The sequence below is a fragment of the Dromiciops gliroides genome, chromosome 4 (genome assembly GCF_019393635.1).
Source record: "Dromiciops gliroides isolate mDroGli1 chromosome 4, mDroGli1.pri, whole genome shotgun sequence".
Taxonomy (NCBI): domain Eukaryota; kingdom Metazoa; phylum Chordata; class Mammalia; order Microbiotheria; family Microbiotheriidae; genus Dromiciops; species Dromiciops gliroides.
In genome coordinates this window covers 425,407,619-425,435,060 of record NC_057864.1, presented here as the reverse complement: position 1 = coordinate 425,435,060, position 27,442 = coordinate 425,407,619, and the positions used below count along the sequence as shown (strand labels likewise).

Here is a 27,442-nt window from a genome sequence, read left to right as displayed (position 1 = left end):
TCCAAGGTAATTGCCTGGTAGGATTCAAGTCCATTATTGACATGACTTGAAGGTGGTCTTAAGTTGGATAACTTCCTTTAGTTAGTTAGGAAGGTTAATCTACATTTCCTTTGCAATTCTCCTGACTCTGGGCTGGCCCTGTAAAACCAGTCAGAGTTCCCCGGGGGGGGGGGGTCTCTGAGTCCCCAAAACTCCATTATTTTCTCACAATACGTCTTGGAGTTGGGAAATCTTTGTCTAGATATTTCAATCACAGGGCAAGGTGCCTAGCTTTAAGAGCCTCTGTTTCCTCATCTATAAAATGGGAACATTGCCCTTCTACCTACTTCACAAGTTTGCTATGAGGAAAATTCTTTATAAACTTTAAAATCAGTTATTAATCAATCAACAAGCTTCTGGGGATACGAATGCAAAGAACACAACAATCTCTCTACTAAAAGGGGGCTTACATTCCAATAGGGAAACAAATATGTATATATGTATATGTATATGTATATGTATATGTATATGTATATGTATATGTATATGTATATGTATATGTGTATGTGTATGTGTATGTGTATGTGTATGTATATGTATATGTATATGTGTATATATATATGAATGAACATATAAAATAAATACAGGTAAATACAAGGTAAAGCAGCTGGGTGGTGGAGTGGATAGAGCAGCGGGCTTAAAGTCAGGAACACTCATTTTCCTGAGTTCAGATCTGGCCTCAGACATTTACTAGCTGTGTGACTCTGGGCAAGTAGCTTAACTTCGTTTGTCTCAGTTTCCTCAGGTGTAAAATGAGCTGGAGAAAGAAAGGGCAAAACCTTCCAGTATCCTTGTCAAGAAAACCCCAAATGGGGTCAACAAAGAATCAGACATTAATGAAAACAACTGAACAACAATAACAAATACAAAGTAATCAAGAAAAAAGATCAGAAAAGACTATGTGGGAGCAGCTAGGTGGCACAGTGGATAAAGCACCAGCCCTGGATTCAGGAGCACCTGAGTTCAAATCCAGCCTCAGACACTTGACACTTACTTAGCTGTGTGACCCTGGGCAAGTCACTTAACCCTCATTGCCCTGCAAAAAAGAAAAGACTATGTAGAAGGTGGTACTTGAAGGAAGAAAGGGATTCTAAGATGCAGAGATGAAGAGGGATTATGTTCTAGGCATGGGGGCCAGCTAGTTAAAAAAAAAAAATAAGTCAGAGTTTAGCATAACACCTGACATAGTAAGTGCTTAATAAATGTTTGTTGATTTGACTTGAAGGGCAATGGAGATACCCGGTGAGGAATAGAGAGAAGGCCAGTTTGGCTGGATTTCATATTCAGAAAGAGGAGTAATGTACTTCAAGACAGGAAAGATAGGTTGGGGCCACATTGTGAAGGACTTGAAAAATTAAACAAAGATGTTTACATTTTTTAATCTAGAGGGAACAGAGAATGGCTGATGTTTACTGAGCAGGAGAGTGACATGGCCTGATCTGCAATTTGGGGAAATAATTTTGGCTGGTTTGTGGAAGATAAATTGGAGTAGGGGAAACTCTTGAGGGAGTCAGACAAATTAGAGGATGCTGCAGTAATCTAAGTGAGAAATAGTAGTGAACACCTGGACTAACGTGGTGACTATGGTCATAGATAGAAGGCTTTGGATAACAGATATGTGGTTGAAGGAAAAACAGCAAGATTTGATAACTGACTGAATATGTGAGATCCAGTTATCATGAGGAATCATTGATGATACTTACAAACCTGAGAGACTAGAAAAATGACAGTGCCTTTGACAGAAATAAGAAAATTTGACAAGGGATAGGCTTGCGGGGAAAAATAAAAGTTCAATTCCAGACATGTCTAATTTGTTGTGTCTCTGGGGCACCTACTTTGAAATTATGATCCTCTCATTGCTGATAAGGGGACTAAGGCTGAGAGAGAAGGAAGTGGTTTGTCTACGGCCACATAGCTGATAAGCATCAAAAATCAGGATTTGAACACAGATTTCCTGATTTCCAAGTGTGGTAGTATTCTTTTCCTGTAAAGACTGGATGGATTTACAAGCTGCTGTATTATGGTCAGAGTGGGGCTTTTGTTTTTGCAGAGATGGGGTAAGGGTGGGTGAAAAAGAGGGCAACTGAAGTCCCTGTGATGCTCTGTGAAGTCTCTGTGATGCTCTGACAGATAGCACAGTCCCCCTAAGTTTTCTCCTCTGTAAGTTAAACAACCCTAGTTCCTTCAAATGAGTCTCATATGACATGACCTTGAAGCCTTTTTAACCAATCCTGGTCACCCTCCTCTTGACGGTTTTCATCTCATCAATTGTCTTTACAAAATTTTACACCCAGACTAAAAATAACACTACCTGTGACCAGGGGAAAATAAGTACAAGGCTTTTTAATATGTCAGTACTCAAGCGGATTCTTGCAAAAGACGCCTAAGGATTCCAAGGAGTAAAAGGGATGAGAGAGTTAATTATAGTTGCAGAAGATAACTGGGGTGAAAGTGGAAGGTGGAAGATGGAATGCTGAGCTTGGGAAATAGCTACCGGGCCAATTTGGCTGGAATGCTGAGTGGGTGAAAGGGAGTTATGTGTTTTTTTTAATTAAATTCATTTTCAATTAACAAAAATCTATTTATCTCCCTCCCACCCAATTCGCCCCCACTGGCTCAAATGGAAGAAAAAACCTTGTTACAAATATGGTTCCGTATGGTTATCACTCCCTGTTCATTAACCATCTCTTTAATAATGCATTCTAGGATTCTGTCCAGCAAAGTCAAGCTCACTGGCCCAGTAATTAGCAGATTCCATTTGTTTCCCTTTTCCTAAAAAGTGGGACATCTGTTTTTCTCTCCTGTTGCTCAGCAATCTTTCTAATGGAAAAAGGATTGACCTTTCTCTGTTTGGCCTTGGAGGGCAAAACTACCAACAATGGATGGGAAGCAAATTCGATGATCTATGTAAAGAACTTTTCGAACTTTAAAGTGCTATATAAATAGGAACTCTCACTATTATTCCCCAATCTATACTTTAGCTTCCGCATCTGGAAAGTGTTCTAACGTTCTCCAAGGTGTCTAAGCTCCAAGATGTTTTCCAAGGTCCATTCTATCTGTAAAACAGATTCCACAGGATAAATGGCATTTTCAGACGTGCCCAGCCTAACAAAGACTATTTGATCCAAGATCTAAAAGCAAAGTTTGGTCAACATTATTCATCGGAATAAACTAAGACAGCTCACCCAGAGCATTTTAGTCAAGTATAAAAAGGTCATTCAGATCAGTTTGGGTTTTGATGATTAGGAAAAATACAAGGTACAAAAGATCACTGTGAAGCATGAAGCAAATTTTTAAATAAAATAATAAAATTCAGAATGTCACTTTTAAACTAAGTATACAAAACATCTTATGTAAAGAACTAACTGTTGCAATGGATCTACATGCTCATATTTACCTTGGTTTATAAAAATGATTACCGAACAATAAGTTCCCAAGTAGCTGACCTCCTTTGTGTCTCTGTCAAAAAGTCTACAAGTTCTGGCATGCCTGAAACATCATGAGTAACAGTTACTAAGATATGCTATCAAATGAGCTTCACTGCTATCAACCTCTGCAGTCAAGTATCTCTAAGTCATCCCCCCAAAATAAGAAGTAAATCTTAAAAAGAAAAATCCACTTAGAAATACAGTGTTGGGCAGCTAGGCGGCACAGTGGATAGAGCACCAGCCCTGGAGTCAGGAGTACCTGAGTTCAAATCCGACCTCAGAAACTTAACACTTACTAGCTGTGTGACCCTGGGCAAGTCACTTAACCCCAATTGCCTCACTAAAAAAAAAAGAAAGAAATACAGTGTCGATCTAATAATGGGTCACCAAGTTCTAGTCATAGATATTCATGGACCCTCTACTAAGGGAGGGTTTCTGAAGCCACAGCTATCTTGGAAATTGGCAGATTCCTACACTTTATTTCTGTACAAATAAACATTAAGCTTATTTTTTAAATTTCCATGTCCAATGGGAGCACCAAACCAGTTGTAACAATGCTGTAGTATTTTTCTCTCCCCTACCCTCAGATAACCATTTATGTTTAGGGCAACTTCAGGATAATAAATCCTTATCAAAATGAACCTGCAAGGTTTTCTATTAGAATATAAGCTTCATGAGGAAAGGGACTTTTTTATATTTCTGTCCTAGCTTTTAGTAAATAATGTCTGGCACATACAAAGTAAGTACTTAAGAAACACTTTTTTATTCATGCATTTATTCCACTCCAAAATGAAAGAACTCCTAATTAATATCTTTACCAGATTAAATTTCTGGAACAGATTCATCCTAGAACTACATCCCTACTGTTTCTACAGAATCCAATTAGTTTCTGAAGGTAGAGAACCCGGCATTCAATTAGCTTTATTCAATTAATAATAATAAACTCTAAATAGTGTGAAATGAAAAGGCTTTCAAAATATAAAGACCTAACAGAAGAAATCAAAACCCCATGAGAGCAGGAGCAAGTAGAAAACAACCCCCATCTTCCAGCTTAGAGCTCTTGCAATGAACCTACAGAGGATGAGCTTACACCCTAAAACTTTTGTTCAGCTGTAAAAAAAAGCCAGTCAATTTATCCACTTGTGCAAAAATACGCATAACATTAAATATAAAATAATAACATTCAAGCAGAAACTTGTCCCAGGACACCATTTCTAATTGAATTCTATTAACAATGAGAATGATTTCTTTAATAATAATAAAAAATAATGTAGCTAACATTTTAATAGTCGTCTGTTTACAAGTGCTTTATCTCATCTGACACAACAATCCTGTCATATATATAGCACAGGTATTATTATGCTTATTTTATAGATCAACAAATGGATCCTTCCTCTCTCCTCATACACTTCCCAAAGAGGTTGAGCAGCCCAAAATATATTCAGAAAATGTTTTAGGAAAGAGGCCTCTAAGGAACATTACAATCTGATGGGATCATGGACAACCTAGCCAGAAAGGACCATATGAGATCATCTAGTCCAATTCTTGAATAGATAAAGAAACTAAGGCCAAGAGAAGAGAAATGATTTATCCAAGATCATCCTGGCAGCCTGGGGGACTGGGCCTGGATTCAAGTCCCAGTTCTGACATTTCTATCAGTGTGGCATTGGGTAGGTCACTTGACCTCTAGGCACCTAAAGTTCTAAGTTGCAGAGAAGGTAAAATGACAGTTTCCCCACTTAGGAGCTCCCAGCACCACAGAGATCACAGATCCCATCCCTATCCCTATCCATCTGATCATTCAGAAAGTATTACCCAAAAGCTTAATTTCACAAAGAAAAACAAATGTGGACACATGTCCAAAATTATGTCTCTACCTTGTCCTGTTTAATGAGAGAAATTCATTCTCCATTCAATTCCCTGTGCCATCAAATAAAATTGCCTTAGGAAACTCTACACTCCTTCTAGTACAAAAATAACTGGTGTTTACCAGTACTAAGCTTTGAATCACCTCCAGCACCAAGGATCTGACATTCATTCATCAATATGCATAGAGAAGGTTGCAATGAGATAAAAGAATACTGAAGAAAATTCAAACAGACAACTATTTAACATGGGCCTTTTTTTGTTAACTTTAAAATCCTGGATAATACTGAAAAGTCTTCATGCTATTTCTGTAAACATAGGAATTCTCAAGGTTGCAGACTGAGTATTTAGTCATTTCTGGACATTTTATTGAAGCTGAATGGTTTTTCAGTGGGCCTCATGTCGACTGCCAGCTAATCCCCTACTGAATTCTGATGCCACTCTTTAAATAGCAATCTGCTAACAGCATACAACCCTAGGCTTGTTAGCTTACTGAAAAATAAGCTTTGCCAGCTTCACACCAGGTTATCCATTTCAGCTTTTGCTGACTCACTCAAGGAGTAAAGGGTCACTTGTTTTCTAGAAGACCAAGTTACAGTGTAATAGTGAAGAGGGATTCAAATTAAAGAGAGGAAGATGACAAGTCCCCCCTTTTTGTTCAGTTTTTTGGTTCATTTTCTGCTCAGTTAGAACTGGAGTCACAAGGATGAATGATGCTGAAATTTCATCTACAAGTAGAAAACACACTAAGTGACAAAATACTCCATTCTATAAAATTCTAATAAGGGAATTAAGTTGAGATTAATGTAAAATCATGCAACTGGGGTAAAAACAGAATCAACTGCATAGGTGCAAGATGAGAAATACTTGCTAGACAAGTCCCTCCCTGTAAAAGCAACCTAGAAATTTTGGTGAATTACAAATTCCATTGACTATACTTATGTATTAAATTAAAATAATAATGCTTAAAAATAAAATAACTAAAATAATGCTTCTGTCCTTTCTTCTATTCATTATCAATTTTCCATTATCAACAATTTGTTTGAATCAGGCCAGGTTGAATCATTTCAATTGAATGCCATATCTTTTTTATTTTTATTTTTCAGTCTTTGGTCTAATAAAGTCAGTGGTTTGACTGAATGAAGACAGCTCTTTCTGCAATCACTCCCACATGAAGTTGTCTAATCAAGTCAACAAGCACTCGTTAAACACCTACTATGTGCCAGGCACTCTGATAAGCTTTGGGAGTACAAAGAAAGGCAAAAATAGCTCCTACTCTCAAGGAGCTTAAATTCTCATGGGAATTGCTTCTTGACCATTAAAATATAATCTATATCATTTTTTATGATGCCCAAAGCCCACTGATTCCTTTCTTAAAGAATGTATGAGATGTTGGAAAAAAAAGAAAAAAAAAGAATGTATGAGAAAGATCTATGCATGAAGTTTCTGTGTAATCTACCAATCTTTGTGCTTTCTCATTCCTTAATCACGGAATGAAGGTGACACTTGTTTCTCAAAAGCTATGTCAGAGGAATATAAGCTTTGGCAGGTTCTTCCATGCTAGAAAGACTCTGAATATGGTCCCAGAAACAAATGTCATCTCTGTTCCAAGAAGTGATCTAGCAAAGTACAGAAAAATTTATCAACAGTAGGTTTGGATACTTGGTGATAAATTCTTTGACCACAGCAACTCATGAAACAAAACAAAAGTACAAAATGACACTCAGAACCTTGTGGCAGAAAAGGAGGAAGAGGGTCTTAAAAAATCATACAAGGGGCAGCTAGGTGGCAGTGTATAGAGCACCAGCCCTGGAGTCAGGAGGACCTGAGTTCAAATCCGGCCTCAGACACTTAACACTTACTAGCTGTGTGACCCTGGGCAAGTCACTTAACCCCAATTGCCTCACTTAAAAAAAATGTCAAAAAAAAATATCATACAAACCAAAGGAAAAAAACTATACACATATAAGCTAATATTGTCTATCTACAAGCATTAAGCCAATTGTTGGTACTCTGTATTGTAAATGTGAAGTCCTTACCTAACAATCTAACACAATCATAGTAGTGGAAGACCTCGGTCCTATTAATTTTGTCATTTGTATTATAAATAAAAGCAGGAAAGGGGGAAAAAGCTGCAGCTTGATGGAAGGCTTGCTAACAGGTTTTCCTTGGACAAGGAAGATAAAGAAAAAGGTTTTCTACTATATCCATAAGCAAGAAGAAATATATCATGAGGCATCTGGTTCTCGAATATTGTAATGTGCATGATAAATAAGTATTTGCACAAAGACCACCATAAAAATCTTCATAATTTCTCTACAAACATGTGGTGCCAAAGTATAAAGAGATAGGTAAAGAGATTCTCTGAATTTATTAAGACTCTCCAAATTAAATCATTATAGACTTTCATACTGAGCAAGGTCAATACAAAGACTGGAATACGTAAAGATGGAAATAAATATGCTGGAAAACATGAATCAGGATTAAGGAATGAGAAAGCACAAAGACTGTTAGATTAAACTGAAGCTCATGCCTATATGCCACGCATACTCATAATACCATATGCATACTTTCTTTAAGAAAAAGAAGCAGTAGACTTTGAACATGGTCAACACCAAATACCATCATAAAAAATGAAAAAGACTATATTTTAATAGCCAAGAAGCAATTTCCTTTAGATTGTAAGCTCATTGAGGGAAGGAGCTGTTTTTGCCTTCCTTTGTATTCCCAGAATTTAGCAGAGTATCTGGCACATAAGTATTTAATAAATGCTTGTTAACTTGATTTGACTTGACTTCACACGTGAATGTAATTGCAGAAAGAGCTGTCTGAATTCAATCGAACCACTGACTTTTTTTTGCAGGGCAATGAGGGTTAAGTGACTTACCCAGGGTCACACAGCTAGTAAATGTCAAGTGTCTGAGGCTGGATTTGAACTCAGGTCTTCCTGAATCCAGGGACGGTGCTTTATCCACTATGCCACCTAATTGCCCCTGAACCACTGACTTTTTTTTTAATGAGGCAATTGGGGTCAAGTGACTTGCCCAGGGTCACACAGCTGGTAAGTGTTAAGTGTCTGAGGCCGGATCCGAACCTAGGTACTCCTGACTCCAGGGCCACTGCTTTACTGCTTTATCCACTGCGCCACCTAGCTGCCCCAACCACTGACTTTTTAAAAACAAATCAGTGCAATGCTAGAAAAATTTTTTAAAATTTATGGCATTCAATTGAAACAACTCAACACTACCCAATTTGAACAAATTACTGCTAATGAAAAATAGACAATAAATAGAAGGACCAAAACAGATTATTGTAATTTCATATAGAAGTTTAGCAACTACATATGTGTGTGTATCAGCTGACATAACAAGAGAAGCAAAAGAATCTAAAAAGCATATTAGTCAGGAACCACATGACTTTCTAGTCAAACATCGAAATATGACAACCAAAGGAAATATCATTTTATAATGTGGTTGGGCTGGCAGTTAACAAGCTTTTATTAAGAACTTAATATGTTCCAGGCACTATGCTAAGCACTAGAGATACAAAGAAAATTAAAAACATGGTTCCTCCCTCAAGAAGCTCACATTCTAATGCTGGAGATAGCATGCAAATATCTGGGTACCTACAAGATGTATGTGGTAATCTCAGAGGGAATGCACTAAGAGCAGGCAGGACCTTGCTGAAAAAGGTGAAATCTGGGCTTAATCTTGCAAGATGTAAGGGAATCCAGGAGGTAGAGGTGAAGAGAGAGAGCAAGAGAGGCATGGGAAACATTCAGTACAAGTGCAGAGTAAGGAGATGAATGTCAAATATGAGGAAAAGCAAGTGAACCAGTGTAGCTGGACTATAGAGTTTATAGGAGAGCATAAAGTATGAGAAGACTGGAACGATAGCGAGGAACCACATTGTGAAGGGCTATAAATGCTAAGCAAAAGATTTTCTATTTGATCCAACATAGATAAACTCATTAGCACAATCCTATCAAGAAATATGCTGGAAAAGGATGAGTAGTATCATCTCATAAATTAGAAAGAAGCAGTAGAGAATAAAAGCAGTTTATAGAAAGTTTGGTGACAAAACAAAGTCAAGTCAGTTTGAGGGCTGTTAAGGATGAAGATATGAAGAGGACAACAAACAGAAGAAAAGTAGAAAAGATCTTCAAAAATGTTTAAAACAACTTTTTTCCATCATTATAAACAGTATGGTCACCCATTTAGATTGTGAAGGATTCTTAACCTTCTTTGATGTTATGGTCTATTCTCACAAGGTAGTGAAGCATTATCTTCTCAGAATAAGGTTTTTAAATGTGTACAAAACATAGGGTTACAAAGTGAGCCAATTATACTGAAATACGATTATCAAAATATTTTTAAGACAAGTTCACAGACCCCAAGTCAAGAACCCTTATCTAACATCAATGTCCAGGATATGTTTATAGAGGAGAAGAAAGGCAGCAAAGAAAACAGGAGGAAGGCAACTGACTGAATTACCTTCAGGAAATCAAAAAGTACCTTTAATCTAATAAATTACTGTGCAAACCTTAAAGCACTAGTTATCATTATTTATTGTTGTTGTTGTTGTTATTATTATTATTTAATGGCTCCAAACTCTTCCCAGAAACCAAGACCCCTCTTTTCTTTTTTTTTCCCATCTTTTCAATTAACACCATTATTCTACCAGTGCTATCGCATAGATGAAATTAAAGGAATGCTATGTCTCTGAAGAGTTAAAAATAAATAACAAAAGTAATGAAGAGGAGCATGGCACAGACTGTAACATATAAAAAAATAAGGAATTTCAGTGAAAGACCGTAATAAAGATTTCATCAGGAAAATGTATGAGCAAAAGATAAAGCTGGTCACATGTGAAGAGCAAAGGATAACAGGTGGAATAGTTCCACTATTATCCACACAATGCCAGTAAAAAAAGCAAAGATGTTCCCTTGCACACTGGGTGGATCCCCCAAGGTAGACTTATAAGAAGAGATGGACAATCATTGCACAAGAATGCCCAGTACTACACATCACTGGAGGTAAAATCCAAATCAAAGAAATCCCAGATATATTTAAGTATATGATTTTTTGAGTGTTTAGAACAAGATTACAGTCCCAGTGTCTTCTGACTTGGTCAGGCCATGCCTTTAATATTGGGCTTAGTTCTGGGTATCACAATTCAGAAAACAACAAGCTGAAGCATATCCAGAAAAGGGAAACAAGAAGACTAGAGACCGCATGCCACCTGAGGATCTACTGAAAGAAATTAGAACCTTTAGGCTGGTGAAGAGAAGGCTTAGTTGACATGTGAAAGCTACAAATATTTTAAGGGCTGTCATGTGGAAAAAGGATTAGATCTGTTCTGTTTGACCCTGAAACACAGAAAAAAGAGTTCATAGGTGAAAAATCTACCAAAAAGGCAAATTTTGTCCTAAAATAAGGGAAAACTTCCTGTTGATTAGAGCTAAACAGAGTAGGAATGGGTTCCCTTGGTCATTACTAGGATGTCAATCACTAAGAGGTTTTCAAAAAGAAATCTGATGACCACTTGTCAGTGTTACAGCCCAGGAAAGTCCCTGTCAGGTGTAGGTTGGACTAAATTGTTTCTGAGATTCCTTATCACTCCAATGATTGGGAGCTAAAACAATGATCTAACAAACATCATTGGGCATCATATCTTGGCCTGAAGAAAATTCATCTGACTCTGGGGTGAAATATATATATAATATGTAAGGCCAGAAATAGGTTATAAAGTTATCTAATCAAACTAATTTCTGATTTATCTTTAGGTACCTAATCTGCTCATTTTTACTAAGGTAACTAAGAGTCAAATCTAAAGTGTTATTTCAAAATGCAATTTAAACAAAGAAAACTAAATCATGTGGATCTTGTTTAGGACAATAAGACTCCCACACACTGTAATCAATGATAAGCTACATAAAGCATTCCATGCATCATTTGTCATATGAATAAGAGGCTGTGCTGCTGACTTCTCCCCACAGGACTTCCTCTACCATCCTCCCTTGACAGGTACCTTCATTTGCCCCTTTGCTTTTCAGCTCCCCTCTATGTGTTATCTTCCTCCATGAAAATGTAAATTAGAATATGAGCACTCCTTAAAGGTAGGGACTGTCTTTTTTTCTGCTTATATTTCTATTTCCAGAACTTAGCACACTGCCTGGTACACAGTACACTTTTTGCAAGGGGGGAGGGCCAGGCCAATGAGGGTTAAGTGGCTTGCCCAGGGTCACACAGCTAGGAAGTGTCAAGTGTCTGAGGTCAGATTTGAACTCAGGTCCTCCTAAATCGAAGTCCAGTGCTTTATCCACTGCACCACCTAGCTGGCCCCACAGTACACTTTTTTTTTTTGCAGGGCAATGGGGTTTAAGTGACTTGCCCAGGGTCACACAGCTAGTAAGTGTCTGAGGCTGAGTTTGAACTCAGGTCCTTCTGAATCCAAGGCTAGTGCCTTATCCATTGCGCCACCTAGCTGCCCCACAGTACACTTTTAATAAATGTTTGTTTACAACTATAAATGCAGTAACTGTACATTCAAACGCACAGCTTTTAACAGAGATGATGAAAAAAGTTTTCTTCGTTCTATATATGCCATATACATCTATATATGTTACATATATACACATACATCCAAAGTGCCTTTCTTTTGCATTTAACATTAAAAGCCTAAATAATCACAGCAGAAGTTATAAAACTAGGAGCTTCATCACCAATAACATCATTGTTGGTAATAATAACAACTCACATTTAGATGGCACTTTAAGAGAATGAAGTTAACATGAGTGACAACTATACCTGCAGAAGTCCCTGCCCTTTTTCTGGATCTCTGCATTTAACAAATTACTATCAAGAATCTATGACTTGCTGACTGAGAGGAGCAGAACCAAGAGAACATTGTACACAGTAACAGCATCATTGTGTGATGATCAGCTGTGATAGACTTGGCTCTTCTCAGCAGTGCAATGATCCAAAACCATTTCAAAGAACTCATGATAAAAAATGTTCTCCACATCCAGAAAAAAGAACTGTGGATTATGAATGCAGATTGAACCATACTGTTTCTACTTTGGGGCTGTTTTTCCCCTTCTTTTTTGAGGTTTTTCCCATTTGCTCTGATTCTTCTTTTACAATATGACTAATGAAGAAATATGTTTAATGTGATTGTGCATATATAACCTATATCAGATTGCTTTCTGTCTTGGGGAGGAGGGGGGAGGGAGGGTGGGAGAAAAATTTGAAACTAAAAATCCTATGAAAACAAGTGATGAAAACTATCCTTACATGTAACTAGAAAATAATAAAATACTTTTATTTTTAAAAGATTCTATTATTTGCTTGGCATAGAAACTCACTCCCCGCTCTACTAACAAAAAATTGAAACCAATCTATAATTTGGTAATCTTTGAATGTTGCTTAAGACTGAAAAAAAGATTAATCAACTTTCCCATAGTTAGTGTGGGAAATAGTCACACAACTAGTGTCAGAGGCAGGACTTCAACGCAGGTCTTACCAAATAAAAGTCCAGTACTTCCACCCACTATACAGGATGTCTCATTAACAAATTATGATAAGCAAATTAATTTTTAAAATTCCTTTTAAACTATGACTGCTTGAAATGAAAATTTCTTAATTCTTAATTTAGCTATCTATGATTAGCATTGCAGTTCCAGGGAGTAGAAAACCAGGGAAAGATGATAGAACCTAGAGTTGTATGAGAGACTAAATCCCTAATGGATTAAGTTATCCTAGGATAATAAATAGTCTATTAAATTTGGCAAATCACTGTGATGGCTTAGGAATCCAAAAGGTGCCAATTCTTAATTCTGCTAAAGATTTTTAGACTCTTGCCAATAGTGGATTAATCTTAGCCTGGGCATTGATTAATAGCCTGGCCATTCTAGAGGTTAAATAAGGCATAAAACATAGCATCTTAACTTGACAAAGGAAATTAATTTTAAAAATCAATCCTAATTGAGAAAAGCCAATAAAGAGTATTTTCACTTGTTTTTCTACATACATTCCAGGGGTGTCAGCATGGCACTTTGGAGGGTGGGCAGGTTTTGCTCTTAAAATTTTTATTTTGATAATTCTTATTAATGTAGCCACAATTTCCAGCCATGCATCCCAATGTTTTTATTTTAGTAAGAACATCTACTGAAAGAGAAATTCTAATGATTTAAAAGCCATTGTCGAGTTAAAAAATGTAAGGCAAGTTATAATAAACTGAAAAAGAAATTATCTTGTACTTGTGTCAAGCCCTCTCCTTGTATACAGTAAGTGGCATCATATGACTAAGTTGCTAAAATTGTTCTTTCGGGTTTTCCATCCATAACTTTGTAACATTCTTCTGAGGAATCCTTTAGTTTTTTAACACTTGAAAACACTGAATACAAAGAAGCCAAATGAGGGCTGAGTAACAGTATTCCCTGCCTATGTCTTAGAGAACTTTTGTCCATTCTGGTCAGATCTGCACTAAAATAGCAGCATTCAGAAAATAAATTACCTGCCTAACATTACGAGCTGAAAGATAAGCAGGAATAATAATATACAGATCCCAGAAAGATTTCAACTCTGTTATTCATATATTTTTCCTCCCCCTCCAATTTCTTTCCTTCAATTCACAGTTTAAACTAGTCATCTGGGGAGTAAAGTAGTAGATCCCACTTGATCTCTGAGTAAAAGAATAACACAGAAATGAATATATAATTTTGCTACTTAAAACCACACAAATAACTATATTGTGTCAACTCTTTTAACTGAAAGACACAGGGCATCCTACAAAACCGTTTCATCCTTAAATTTCCTCTTAGAAGTCTCCAATCTTTTCATTAAATAAAATACCTCCCCAGCTGAAAAGTTCAATGTCTTAAAGTCAAATTTAAACAATATACAACTGTGTTGAATTAATATAATTATATTGCATAAAAATTCTCTCCTCATTTCTATGTTCCTTAAGCTATTAAAAAAAATGCTTCCTCAGGAAGAAAGGGTATGGGGCAGGCATGGTGAGGTGATGATTTTAACATTAATTACCAAGAATCAAAGAGGGAAAAGAGAATGCAGGAAGTGCTCTCAGGAGAAAGGAAAGAGAAACTGGCTGATGCTTTGCTTTCTGTCCTAGTGAAGGAAAATAATAACAAGCTACATTCATGAACTCTATTACTCAATTAACCCTGAGAACACACTTCTGCAAATGCATGATTTTAACTTATCTTTTCTTGTTGTTTCCCCCCCAAAAAAAAAATTGGAAAAATAATAAGAAATGAAAGGCTAAAGGATGGAAAGCTAAGAAGTGTTTCTTCTTAAATCCAATTTTCAGCTATCCAAACCATCATCATACCTCAAGTTCAGTCAATTTTTTGAAACAGAAGTATTTCCAAAAGAACGTAAATGTATAAACTCTGGAGTACGGGGTGAACTCGTCCAATTTGGGGAAGAGGAATCATTTCTCTCTTTAAAGAGCTGACCTTAATGGGCCATTTACTTGTCGACTAAAAATAATAAATCAAAAAACATTACCAAGCACCTATGTGTCAGGCATCAGGCTACATATGCGGTGGTGATGTGATAATTCCTGCCAGTAGGGAGCTTATATTCTATTGGGGAGACAGATAGGTACACAAAGATATACACAAAATATACCAATGGAGGGGGTGGGGAGTAGCTAATGTTACAGATTGCATAACTACATCAACCCTCTATTAGCGCCCGGCTCTCGGTTAACAGCACGGGCTTGACTCGGTCTCTCTCCCCAAAGGTGGCCTTCAGCTTTTGGTGAGTTTTATACGGAATATAGACTAAGCCTAGACTTAAGACGATTTGTATTGTATTTCTACTTTCCTATCCTTCTAATCAACGTGATGTTGTGACTACCATACAATAAAAGCTCTATCTAGAAAACCACAAGCTTCTTCCATTTACTAGTCTGGGAGATAAATTAAGGGAAAGGTTAAGTAGGGTAGATTTATGATCTAATATCCAATTTTAATCTCACACTAACAAACTTCAAGTAGCACCTCATTCAAGAGGGGGAATCAGGAAGAAGACGTCTTGAAGCAGGTGGCACTTGACCTATGAGTCTTGAAGGAAGCTAAAAGTTCACAAAAAGGAAGGCACTACACGTACTGGGGACAGACCATGCCAAGGTGAGCAGGTGAAGGAACACCCACTCTGGGGACTCATATGTAGGCCATGCTGACTAGAGCAGAGGCTGTAGGGAGGATTACCACATAACAGAATGCCTGGAGAGAGAAGCTACAGCCAAGACCATGAAGGGTTTTTAATGCCAGAGGAGTCTGTGTTTTATCCTGAAGGCAGTAAGAGGCCAATTATACTTCTTCAGAAGCTGAGTGACAAAGTCAGACTTGTGTTTCGGGGCTATTAACAAGTAATCAAAAACTAAGCCTAAACCTTGTCTCCTATTATGTTCAGATATAGAAATGAACTTGAATATATGAATAGGCTGGGGGAGTGAAAAATAAACATTAATGTTCCAAAAGATAAATCCAAGGACCTAACACTGATGAATAAGCACTGGAGTGTCAGCAAGTGAGCATGCATACATAGAAGCTTATGGATTAGGCAGCTAAATAGCATCTGATGATTTATGAGATTAATCTGAGGTTTTAAAGCTTATCTGGACTGTTAGTAGTTTTCTGATGTTGTTTGTTTGGGTTTAGAGGAGAAAGGGTGGGGAGAGAGAGGCCTGTAATCTGATAATTTTATACGTCACAGAGAGAGAGAGAGAGAGAGAGAGAGAGAGAGAGAGAGAGAGAGAGAGAGAGAGAGACACACACACAGAGGTGCCTTGAAGAATCGTAACCTAGGAGGCCCTTTACTTTTCCAATTCCAGACTTCTTTTAGCTAAGAGTGGCAACAAACAGTGAGTAAACAGGTAAGCACTTTTCTTTTATTAACAATGAATTATCCAACAGAATGAAACATAAATTATGTATTTTTATCTCATTCTACATTCCCAAGGACTACAATGACGTAAATGAAAAGAAAACTTAACTGTAGCTGGAAAACCAACAACAGTCCCTGAAAACAGAAAATAAAACACACCTCGCCCTCCCCTTGACAGAGAAGCAGAGGGCTATGAGGGCCAAATGCCACCAACTGGCCTTTGTTAACAGTGTTATTGCACTGGGGAAAGATAGCAAGATACGGATGAACAGGAAAGGCCAGGCCTCAGGACATCAGACTAGGACAGTTGAAGTGAGGCAGGCAGGGTCCTGCCTGGGTCTGCCACCCACGTGTCACATCTGCCACACGAGCACTGCTCCCCTGCTTCTCCTAAATCAGTTGGAATTTTTCCCTCCAGCCCCACCCCATGATCCCCAGAACCCACGGCAGAAGAAAATGTGTGTGTGTCCCACCCCCCTACTGAAGGCTGCCTACGGTCCTCTTCTCAGGACTGAGCAGCCCTCACCTCACCCTGCCAAACTGTGAAAGGCTCATCACCAAGAGGGATAGCTCCCTACCCATTCCCTGGACCTCTGCTCCCCAGGAGATGACTGAGGAAGGTTTTGGCCACAGAAACTTGTTAAACAGCCTACTCAAACATGGGGTGGGGTAAGGGTGGGTGGAGAGGGGTGAATGGTGATCTGTTTTAGGAATGGGAACAAACCAGAAGAATATACTTCGGAATACTGAAGTAAAGATCTATGAAATCATCAACTCCCTATCCTGGATCATAATGCCAAAGGTCTTTCTCTTTGCCATATTGATATATCTCCTCTTCAACCTCCCGAACCACCCCCTTCCACCTCCTTCTCATACTCCTGACAAGGCAAAAGGATACATTGCCCAGGCAATACCACTTCATTGTTACTGTTCACTGGGGGATACAAAGACTTCTTATATAATAACAACCAAAAGAACAAAAGCAATTCACTCTGAATTTAGGTTTGGGGAAGCAGATGAATAACAACAAACAGCTCCCCAAGTGAAGTTTCTGTACCACAGATCAGCTCTGCAAAATGCTTGTCCTAAAATTACCCAACAGCTCTCATTGGTGGAAACATTCTTATTCATGTTAACAAAGTAGAAATTTGGTTCAGTTTAAATTACAAGAATTCTTGTGTACCCTAATATGGTCTTCTGGAAAAAAAGGATTACAAATCGCCTTTAACCATCAAGACTGGATAGAAAATGGGATATTTACTAACAAGAGACTGTGGCTACATTAAAATTTATTTTAGTAAGAAGTTTAAAGTATTTTCTATAAAAGACACTTATAAGGAAGCAAGAATTTATAACTAAATATTTATGCAAGGAAAATACTGCCAAAAATCAAAAGAGTATCAAAATATCATGGGATAGTTTTCCTCATCACACAAGATTCTGTTATTTTTAAGGTTAGCAAATATGGTATGAATGGCCTCAAAAACTTCTACAAAATGTTCTAGAACAACAATGTCAGTAATTTTCTTATGGTGGTCTCAGACAAAACAGCTTCTGAATGTATAATCTGATTAAGACTTTTCAGGTCACTAAGCTAAAGGAATCTGAATCATGCTGAGGGTTTACTATATACACTCTCAGCCTGTAAACATTTCTCTAAATACACCTCAAAAACTTGAAACTTCCTACTAAAAATTGAAGGGAGGAAGGGGAAAAAAACATGAACAGAAATCATAACATTTTAGAGTTAGAAAGGACCTCAGAGGTCATCTATTTCAACTGTTATTTTACAGGTAAGTAGGGAAGATGTATTTGTATAATCCTCTTAATACAGAGACATTTAGAGTTGATTCCCCCTACCCTAGTGGAGCAAAGAATATACTGTCAGGCTCCCTTGATATATTTTTTAGTTTTGCTTCTCTCTTTTTTAATCTGTTACAGAGGATGGCTCTCTGAGGAAAGGAGCTAGAAGGAATATATTTGGAAATGGAGGTCACATAAATATAAAAGACAACAATAATATTTTTAAAAAATAAAATGTAACTCCATTAATAAAGGCACAATTATAAGGCAAAATTATAGAATTTCAGAGTTTGAATGACCTCGGTAGCCATTTAATCCAACACATACAAGAAAATGAATTCCCACTATGACACATTTGACAAGTGGTCATCTAATGACTGGGAAACCACTACCTCCTAAGACAGCTATTGCATAATTAAATCCTTTGAAGAAAAAAAAATCCTCCAAGGAAAACCCTAGCAAAGAGGTCACAAGGTACAGTCTAAAGGGCACATTGCATTTGTAGAATACTAATGATGCCTGCCGGAGCTCTATCTACCTTACAATGTAATTATGAGGATCAGATGAGATAACCTATATATATCACAGCAATTTGAAAAGTGCCAAGACAACACATAAAGAGAATATGATGATATTAAATGATTTAAAGTATGTAAAATTACAGAGTAATGTTTATTTTTCAAATGTAATATTGAGATTGCTTCTGCAAGTCACTGAAAAATTAGTGGAGTAGAACAAGCAAACCATCCAGTCACAATGATACAAATCACCTAATTTATAATGGTCACATTGCAAACCAGGCCATGGATTTTCCTGAAGCCAGTGCTGCTGAATTAAACAAAAAAAACACATATAAAGCATGCTAGTTTCCATGGTAGTCAGTCTGCTGGACCACAAGCTGTTCAATTCTTTTGTATCCATTAGATTTGGTGGTTTATAGTATTGTGGACAAGCACCTGTCATCAAAATCTGCCATATCTTCTGGCAGTTACCTACTGATGTGCAAATAACCTTATGTTAGTACGAAGCCTCTAGTCAATAACCCATGTCAATTATTTTATCACCAAATTGGGCCAAAAGCCACAGATGTTTTTCTTGGAGAAATATGTAATTTAGGTAAATTTCAGATAGTTTCTTTTCTAAAGTCCTCAGGGCTTCTCATCTGTTATATACCAAATTCTGTGCCCCACACTAAGGGTACAAAAGCAAAATGTTTCCTGCTTCAAGGAGCTGACATTTTACACATAGCTGGCATTTATATTTATGTTTAAGGTTCACAAGCTATTTTACAGGTTTCTCATTTGATCCTCACAGCAACCCTAGGAGGTAGGTGCTATTATTAATCCCATTTTTCAGATGAGGAAACTGAGGCTGAGAGGTTAAGTGACATGCCTTGGGATCACACAGCTAGGAAGTATCAGAGGGTAGGAATTAAACTCAAGTGTTGCTGACTCCAAGTCTAGGATTCTGTCCACTGAGGCACCTACCCACATAGTTAGGAAGGAGATAAAAGATATATACAAAAGATAAACAAAGTGGGAGGGCTAACAACTAGGGAAAAGATCAGGAAAAATCTCTTGAAGAAAATATGTCTTGCATTGAGCCATGAATGACTCCAGGAATTTTTTTAAAGGTGATGCTAAGGGAGTAAGCATGCCAAGGCAAAGAAGGTCATGTATGAGAAAGAACAAGGAAGCAAATCTGGCTGGAATTCAAACCATGTTATGGGGAATGATATGTAATCTGCCTGGAAACATAGGCTGGAGCTAGATTTTTTAAGAGATTTAAGTGCAAACAGAAGAGTCTGTATACCTCAACAAAAAGAATATAGTTATCATCATGGTATAAGCAATAACAAATGCCACTCACAAGCACTTTCCTCACAAGAATCCTGTGAAGCAGGTAATGAAAGCATTATTATTCTCATTTTACACATGAGGAAATGGGAATCCAGAAAAGTTATGTGACTTAACAGTCACACAGTTGGTAAAGGTCAGGATACAAACTTCAATTCAGGTTCCTGACACAAAGCCAGGGTTTTCTTCAAATTTTTCATGCATCAGAACAAAGAAAAATGCTTATCAGAACCAGTAATGTGATGACATCATAAAGGAATCACTGAGTGTCAAATGATTTAATGAAAAGGGAGGAGGAATAAAACATAATTTATCTATATTTTCATATTTGGGAGTACAGCTTAAGTGGTCTCACCATTAAGAATTTAGGATACTTTAGGAAGTTTGTGAAATGGAATTTACAAGGAGTTACTGTGCAGTCCACAAGTGCGTTTTGGCACAGTCAGAGAAACAGGAACTAAGAGTTGCTTGGTGGCCAGTGACAAATTACATCACCTAGAAAAGAGGGGGTTAAGCTTCCCTTCTCCAGTTTCTGGGCCCTCTCTCTGAGGGAGGGAGGGAAGGAGGTCTTCCCTGTCAGACTTTAAAGAATAGAACAGTAGGACACTCAGAGCTACTTGATAGGGTGACAGGGATGCCTTTAGAATGGACGTTCATTTCAATTTCAAGTACATTTTTCCATGATTAATCCATGAGTCAAGCAATGTTTTCCTTTTACACTAAGATGCCAAGATCAGAGAAGGGTAAAGAGGTGGAAATTGACTGTATTTCCAGATCTATTTTTTCTTAATTTCCTTCACCTTAATTCCTAAAGATAGATGAGGGAAAGTGATCTAAAATATATTCTTAAAGATGACTATGCTCATACCACATAAAAACCTGAGACCATCCTCAACAGAGCTGACAGAAGTATTCATTATTTCAAATCAAATGCAGCAAAAACACTGGCAAACAGCAACAACTACTCGTCACATGCAGAGATATACCTGAATGGAAGATAGGGGGGATTGGAGCCAGCTATGAGTGCTCTGTAGGCTTCTTCTGGTGTCTTCTTTAAATAGATTACCTAAGATAAACAAACAGCAACATTTAGATATAAACGCATCCATGACACTGATCTGATCACACACCAAGTATAATAGTCAAATTTTCACTCTTTGGACAGACATCTTAATGACCCCCACACACACAATCGCCTCTTCTAATCGAGGAGTTTAGCAGCATTTAATTGAAGAATAATATAAAGGGAAAGATTCCAAGCTTAGACAAAGAACTATAGAGAAGGCTCTCCAAAAATTATTTACTAAAGTACCACTGAACAAAGGCATACTTTGAGGGAGGAGTGGGAAAATTGTATTTTATTAATATCTGCTAAGGAGGGACATAGCTAATGCTTCTTTCATAGGAATGTCCACAACAGGTAATATAGTCCAAGGTCTTGGCCAGTTGGTAAATGGAAATCTTAAAAGAGAACATGTTGGGGTCAGCTAGGTGGCACAGTGGATAGGGCACCAGCCCTGGAGTCAGGAGTACCTGAGTTCAAATCCAGCCTCAGACACTTGACACTTACTAGCTGTGTGACCCTAGGCAAGTAACTTAACCCCAATTGCCTCACTAAAAAAAAAAAAAATGAAGTAATAAGAGCCTAAATTCATTCAGATACCAACCATAAAATGCCTTTTGATTCCATTCTTGGGCCTCGACTGGTTTATAGACATCAACTAAAAGTAAACTACTTTGGGTACCATTTGGCAATTTGGTGGCCTATACCTGTTACTAATCTTTTTATTAAGTAGAACAGGGGGAAGGAGATGATATTGATGTCATCTTGTTCCAAAAGTATTTCTATAGATTTTTCTCCAGTCCCCATCAATCCTTTTGCATTTTTTGATGAAGAAGTATAATCTTTCTATAGCTATATTAGGGTTATGGGTCTTGCTTTTTATTAATATTGCATTGGTTTCTGTTAAGATAATTTTCATATATCCATGGTCCGTTTTATAGTTCCAAATGTGTACATTAAAACTAATGGTGTGTAGATGTTAATTGTTTTAAATATGTTCTCTGTGAGAAAATAATGGATTTGGGGACACCCAGAGGGCCCTCACCCCCCACCTACCATGAGAGGGGATTATATTAAGATTGATTAGATTGACTCACTGGAGTTAACTTGATTGGAACCACACCTACATGAAGGTCTGGCCCTGGGGGGGGGGGGGTGTTCTCTGAACTCTGACCTCTGCATGTTCTGCTCATGGACCAACCTCAAGTCCAGTAAACCAATAGATCTGAAGGATGCTAGCCAATTAGCTTTTAGCAGTGTGGAAGGGCCGCCTCTCCTCCAGACCAGAGGAAGGTTCCACACTCAGACGCTCTTGGAGGGGGCTCATGGTGGGGGACTTGGAAGGAGACCAGGATGAACTCTTATCTCTCCTCTAGGCTAGATAGGCTTCTTAACGTTCTGAGCCAAGTGTTCTCTCTTTACTAATATTTGGTATGCTTTAATAAATGCTTATTGCCCAAAACTGGTGTTAAAGCTTCTAATTTATAAGTAACAAATGTATTAGAAACACCCGCTAATTTTCCCTAAACTTGGGACAGAAATAAGGTGACCACATATAATTTTAAATGCCACATCTCATTCAGACTTTATTTCCCATTTTCCTGCCATAATACTCTGACCCCTGCTACTGGGGGAACTGCAAGCCTAGAGCTTTAATGTCTTGATTAAAGGGAGCCCACTATATTTAGCCATCCCTAGGGCCCCTGTATCAGCCCAGCCATTTTCCTGCTTATTGTCTTGCTGCTAATGCTGCTGCTGCTGTTGCTGCTGCTGCTGCTGCTGCTACTACTACTACTACTACTGCCCCAAGAACTCCCATCCTGAAGTGGTACTGCCCAGACTAGTGAAAACTCACTATATACTGTAATGATTGGAATGATGCCACCTACTGGAGACTTGCTGTGGGAAAGCTCCACCATGAGGAAAATGCCTCAGAGGCATTGTGGCTTTTCCTTGGCGTCAGGAAATGACGTTTGCTCATGGGTGCTGTCTATCAAGGCTACCAGCCAATCAACTTGAGGAGCCTCCTATGATCTGGGAAGAGACAGGAAGGAGGAAAGGGAGCCTGAACAGAGAGCTCTGGGGCTTTTTGGGTTCCTGACTGGATGGTGGTGGCAGCAGAGGACTTCACAGGAAATTTGAGGAAAGATAGCAATGCCAGGCTGTTGGAATTCTGTTCTCAATCTTTTTCTTTCTATTTTCCAATAAACCCTTAAAAACCTAAACTTGTTTTATCAGTGATTTTAGTCAGTTTCCCCCAAAACTGAGGGAACAGATTAGAATCCACATTTAGAATCTTAAAATCTTAAATTACACAATCCAACCACACAACTGATTATATTCCTGCCATGTGGCCCTACCCACCCCAACTGCTAGTGATGTCCAAACTTCCACACTGTGGCTGTCTATCTTGTCTGCCCACAGCCCACTATAGCCAGCCAGCCTCAGATCCCTATCCAGGCTTAATTGTGGTCATCTTCCTCCCATATTGAAATATATATGCCCTTTCACCATCTCCCACTGATTTTCACCTCTTACTCTAAGAACAATAATCAAATGAACAGGATAATTGCTTCTAGAAAGGCTGTGTCAACTAACTGCCTTATGGTTCTACTCACCATCCTTGTGACTTCACAAACCAAAAGGTTCTTTCTTCCCAGGCCACCCTTACCTTATATGTGTCACTTCTCTTATTTAAAATGAAAGCTCCTAGAAGGAGAGATCTGGGTTTTTTGTTTTGTTTTTGTATCATCAGTCATTAGCACATACCTGGCACAGGGCATGCATTTTTTAAAAATACTTTTCAGAATTGGAAATTGAGGAGATGCCCAACAATTGAGGAATGGGCTGAACAAGTTGTAGTATAAGATTGTGATGGAATACTATTGTGCTATAAGAAATGACAAGTAGGATACTTTCAAAAAACCTGGAAAGACCTGCAACAACTGATACAAAGTGAAATGAGCAGAACCAGGAGAACATTGTACACAATAATAGCAACATTGTATGAAGATCAACTGTGAATGACTTAACTATTCTCAGCAATACAATGATCTAAGACAATTCCAAAGGACTCATGATGAAAAATGCCATTCACCTTCAGAGAAAGAACTGATGTTGAAGCAAACCTTTTTTTACTTTATGTTTCTGGAGTGGTTTGTTTTTTTTTTTTTTTGGTCTCTGTTCTCTTTCACAACATGACTAATCTGTAAATATGTTTTACATGACTGCATATGTATAATCTATATCAAATTACTTTCCTTCTCCATGAGAGGGGAAGGAACAGGGGGAGAGAATTTGGAACTCAAACTTTTAAAAACATGTTAAAATTTATAGGTAACTAGAAAAAAATTAATAAAAAATACATTCATTCCATGATGCCAGTAAATGTGTCAATATATTCAGCCACGGACCTCTCTTGATAGCTTTCTGCTCAATATGTCTTGCCTGAAGTAGACCAATGTTTTTGCAAGCATTACCCTACTCTATTGTTTCTATGTGATCTTGGGATTCAAAATCAAAGCCTTCATTTACCTTTACACACATTAAGAATTTTATACTTAATGAGACCAAGTGGCATTTTTATATTGCTGGAGAAAAATACCATGAAATGAAGGAGTTCCACCACCACCACCACCACCCTCCCATTTTAAATAAATATTTATTGAAAATACTCTGGATTCAGAAGTTTCTTCTTCCCACATGAAAAACTTACCAATCCTGTGCTCCATTCCCCCATAAGTTACTTAAAGGTTGGTGACTGAATGTGGCTGGCAGGTGGGGAGGGTGTTTTGGTCCAAAGTATTCTTTCTACTTAAATAAGGTACAGTGGAGAGTTGCAATGTATGGGTTTTTTTGGGGGGAGGGGTGGTTAAACTGCTTTTTTAAAAATTAATTTTAAGGGGCAGCTAGGTGGCACAGTAGATAGAGCACTGGCCCTGGATTCAGGAGGACCTGAGTTCAAATCCGACTTCAGACACTTGACACTTACTAGCTGTGTGACACTGGGCAAATCACTTAACCCCAATTGCCTCACTAAAAAAAAATTATTTTTAAAAATTAATTTTATTTTCAGGTTTACATTATCTCTTTCTCCTCCCTTCTTTCCCTGCACTGAGAAAGCAATAAAAACAAAACTGATAACAAATATATATAGTCAAATAAAACAAATTCCTGCAATGGTCATGTTTCCTTCCTTCCCTCCATTAAAAACAAAAAACCCACATATGCCTCAATCTGCTCTCTGAATCCATCACCTCTCTATCTGGAGTCATCATAAGTCCTATAGAATTGTAGTTGTTAATTAGATTGATCAGAGTTCCTGTCTTTCAAGGTTGTTTGTCTTTACAATATCATTATTATATAGTCTTCCTGGTTCTGCTCACTTCACTTTGCATCAGTGCATACAAGTCTCCACATGTTTCTCTGAAACCATCCCCTTCTTTTCTTTCCTTTTAGCATGGTATTTCATCACATTCATATATCATAACTTGTTCCATCATTCCCCAACTGATGGGTACTCCCTGAAGAAGGGTTAAACCATATAGCTTGATGATATCCATGTACATCAAATGATAAGACATTTTTGTTGTCTTTAATTTGGAAATCATGGTTAATTCTATTTAAGAAAAATGGTAAGCATTAGTGTCAAGCAAAACCATAAAAAGCTTGAACTGTATTCTTGAAAAATACTATGTTTTATGTCCATTGTTCTTAAGATTATTGTATTGGGGGTATATTTTAAATAAAATACTATTTTCCATGTGGAAAAAAATTAAAGCTAACACTCATATAGCACTTTAAGGTTTGCAAAGTGCTTTACAAATGTAACATTATTTTATCTTCACAACAATCCTAGAATTAGATGTTTTTCTCATTTTACAGATAATAAAACAGAGAAATAAAGGTGAAATGGTACACTCAGTGTCACGTAGCTAGTGTCTGAAGCTGGATTTGAACTCAGGTCTTCCTGACTCCCAAGTTGAGCACTCTATTTACTGTGCCACCTAGGCTGCCACCAAGTCCTCTAGTCCTTCATTATCTTCTGTCTCTGCTTGCATTTGTTTTATATATTTGCAATACATGTTAAGTGTCATGAAGATGGAACAGAATAAAGGGTTTCACAAAAATCAAAAAAGGCAATATAAATGTTATGATGCCTACAAGCAGTTTTTTCAATAATTACCAAATCAATAAGAATTTGTACTTTATGCTCCTGGAACTTTTTGTTCTTCAACATATGTATTGTTTTCTTCTAAATGTTTAACAGATTGGGGCAGGAGGGTTTCAAGTTATGAATACTTTGTACAAAGTACACAAACATGTAACTGGACTATATTTATGGGAATGATTGTATTCTCATATTTTTTGTTTTGTTTTTTTGGTCAGGCAATTGGAGTTAAGTGACTTGCCCAGGGTCACACAGCTAGTAAGTGTCAAGGGTCTGAGGTCAGATTTGAAATGACTCCAGGGCCAGTGCTTTATCCACTGTGCCACCTAGCTGCCCCGTATTCTCATATTTTGATAATGCATATGGGGTTCCTTCCATTAGGAAAGGTGAGGGGCGGCTAGGTGGCACAGTGGATAAAGCACCGGCCCTGGATTCAGGAGTACCTGAGTTCAAATCCGGCCTCAGACACTTGATACTTACTAGCTGTGTGACTCTGGGCAAGTCACTTAACCCCCATTGCCCTGCAAAAAAAAAAAAAAACAACCATTAGGAAAGGTGAGATCAGGCTTGCATCTTAGAGAAAGCTCTAGAGTGCTTTGTCAGTAAATTATGAAGCACCATGAAGTACATGAGCCAATAATCCTAGATTTTATTCAGCCCTGCCACTTTGTAGTTTTATGAAGAAGTCAGCATTTCCATCACCTCACTTGATCTAACTGCCCTATCCTTCATCTTAACAGCATTCAAGAAGCATAGGCTATGTCTTATAGGAATCAACTTTCAATTTGCCTATCACATTTCTTGGAACTGTATGGATGACCAGAAATCTTCCACATCCTCATTCTTCTATGGTTTTATCTAGTTCCTGATTACTTTTCCAGTCATTGTAATAAAGTTTTTGATTAACAATGTTTTTTGGTTTATTTGTTTTTTATCTTGAGCTGTTTTGACCTCTTGTACACCTTAACCTTTTGACATTTGCTTTCAATAGCAGACTAAGGAAATTTGTTCATATATTTCTGCCTTCAAGTGGGCAATGCTGTGTTTTCTACTACATTTACCAGCTAGATGTAGATGAAATCTTCCAAAGTCTTTCTAAGGTTCTTCAATACCTCTCTCAAATTGCTTTTGTCCTGTTAGTCTTTGATGCCTGTCCTTAAGGATAGTCCCTGATAGTGTCATTTTCCTCACATACTCAACTGGTGAACTAGTCAGCAATACAAAATAGTATGACTTAGAGCTGAAGATCTCACCACCCCTCACCAATAAAAGCTGTATGAAGTCCTTGCTTAGAACAA

The 27,442-nt window shown here is 37.7% G+C and overlaps 1 protein-coding gene across 4 annotated transcripts in view; it reads right to left on the bottom strand.

Moving 5' to 3' along the window:
• Positions 1-27,442, bottom strand: part of CDC14A (cell division cycle 14A) — a 230,831-nt gene that overhangs the window by 123,758 nt on the left and 79,631 nt on the right. For all 4 annotated transcript variants that reach the window (XM_044003007.1, XM_044003006.1, XM_044003004.1 and 1 more), the window contains exon 5: positions 20,898-20,977. In XM_044003007.1, coding sequence (XP_043858942.1) covers positions 20,898-20,977 — 80 coding nt within the window. The remainder of the gene's footprint in view (positions 1-20,897; positions 20,978-27,442) is intronic.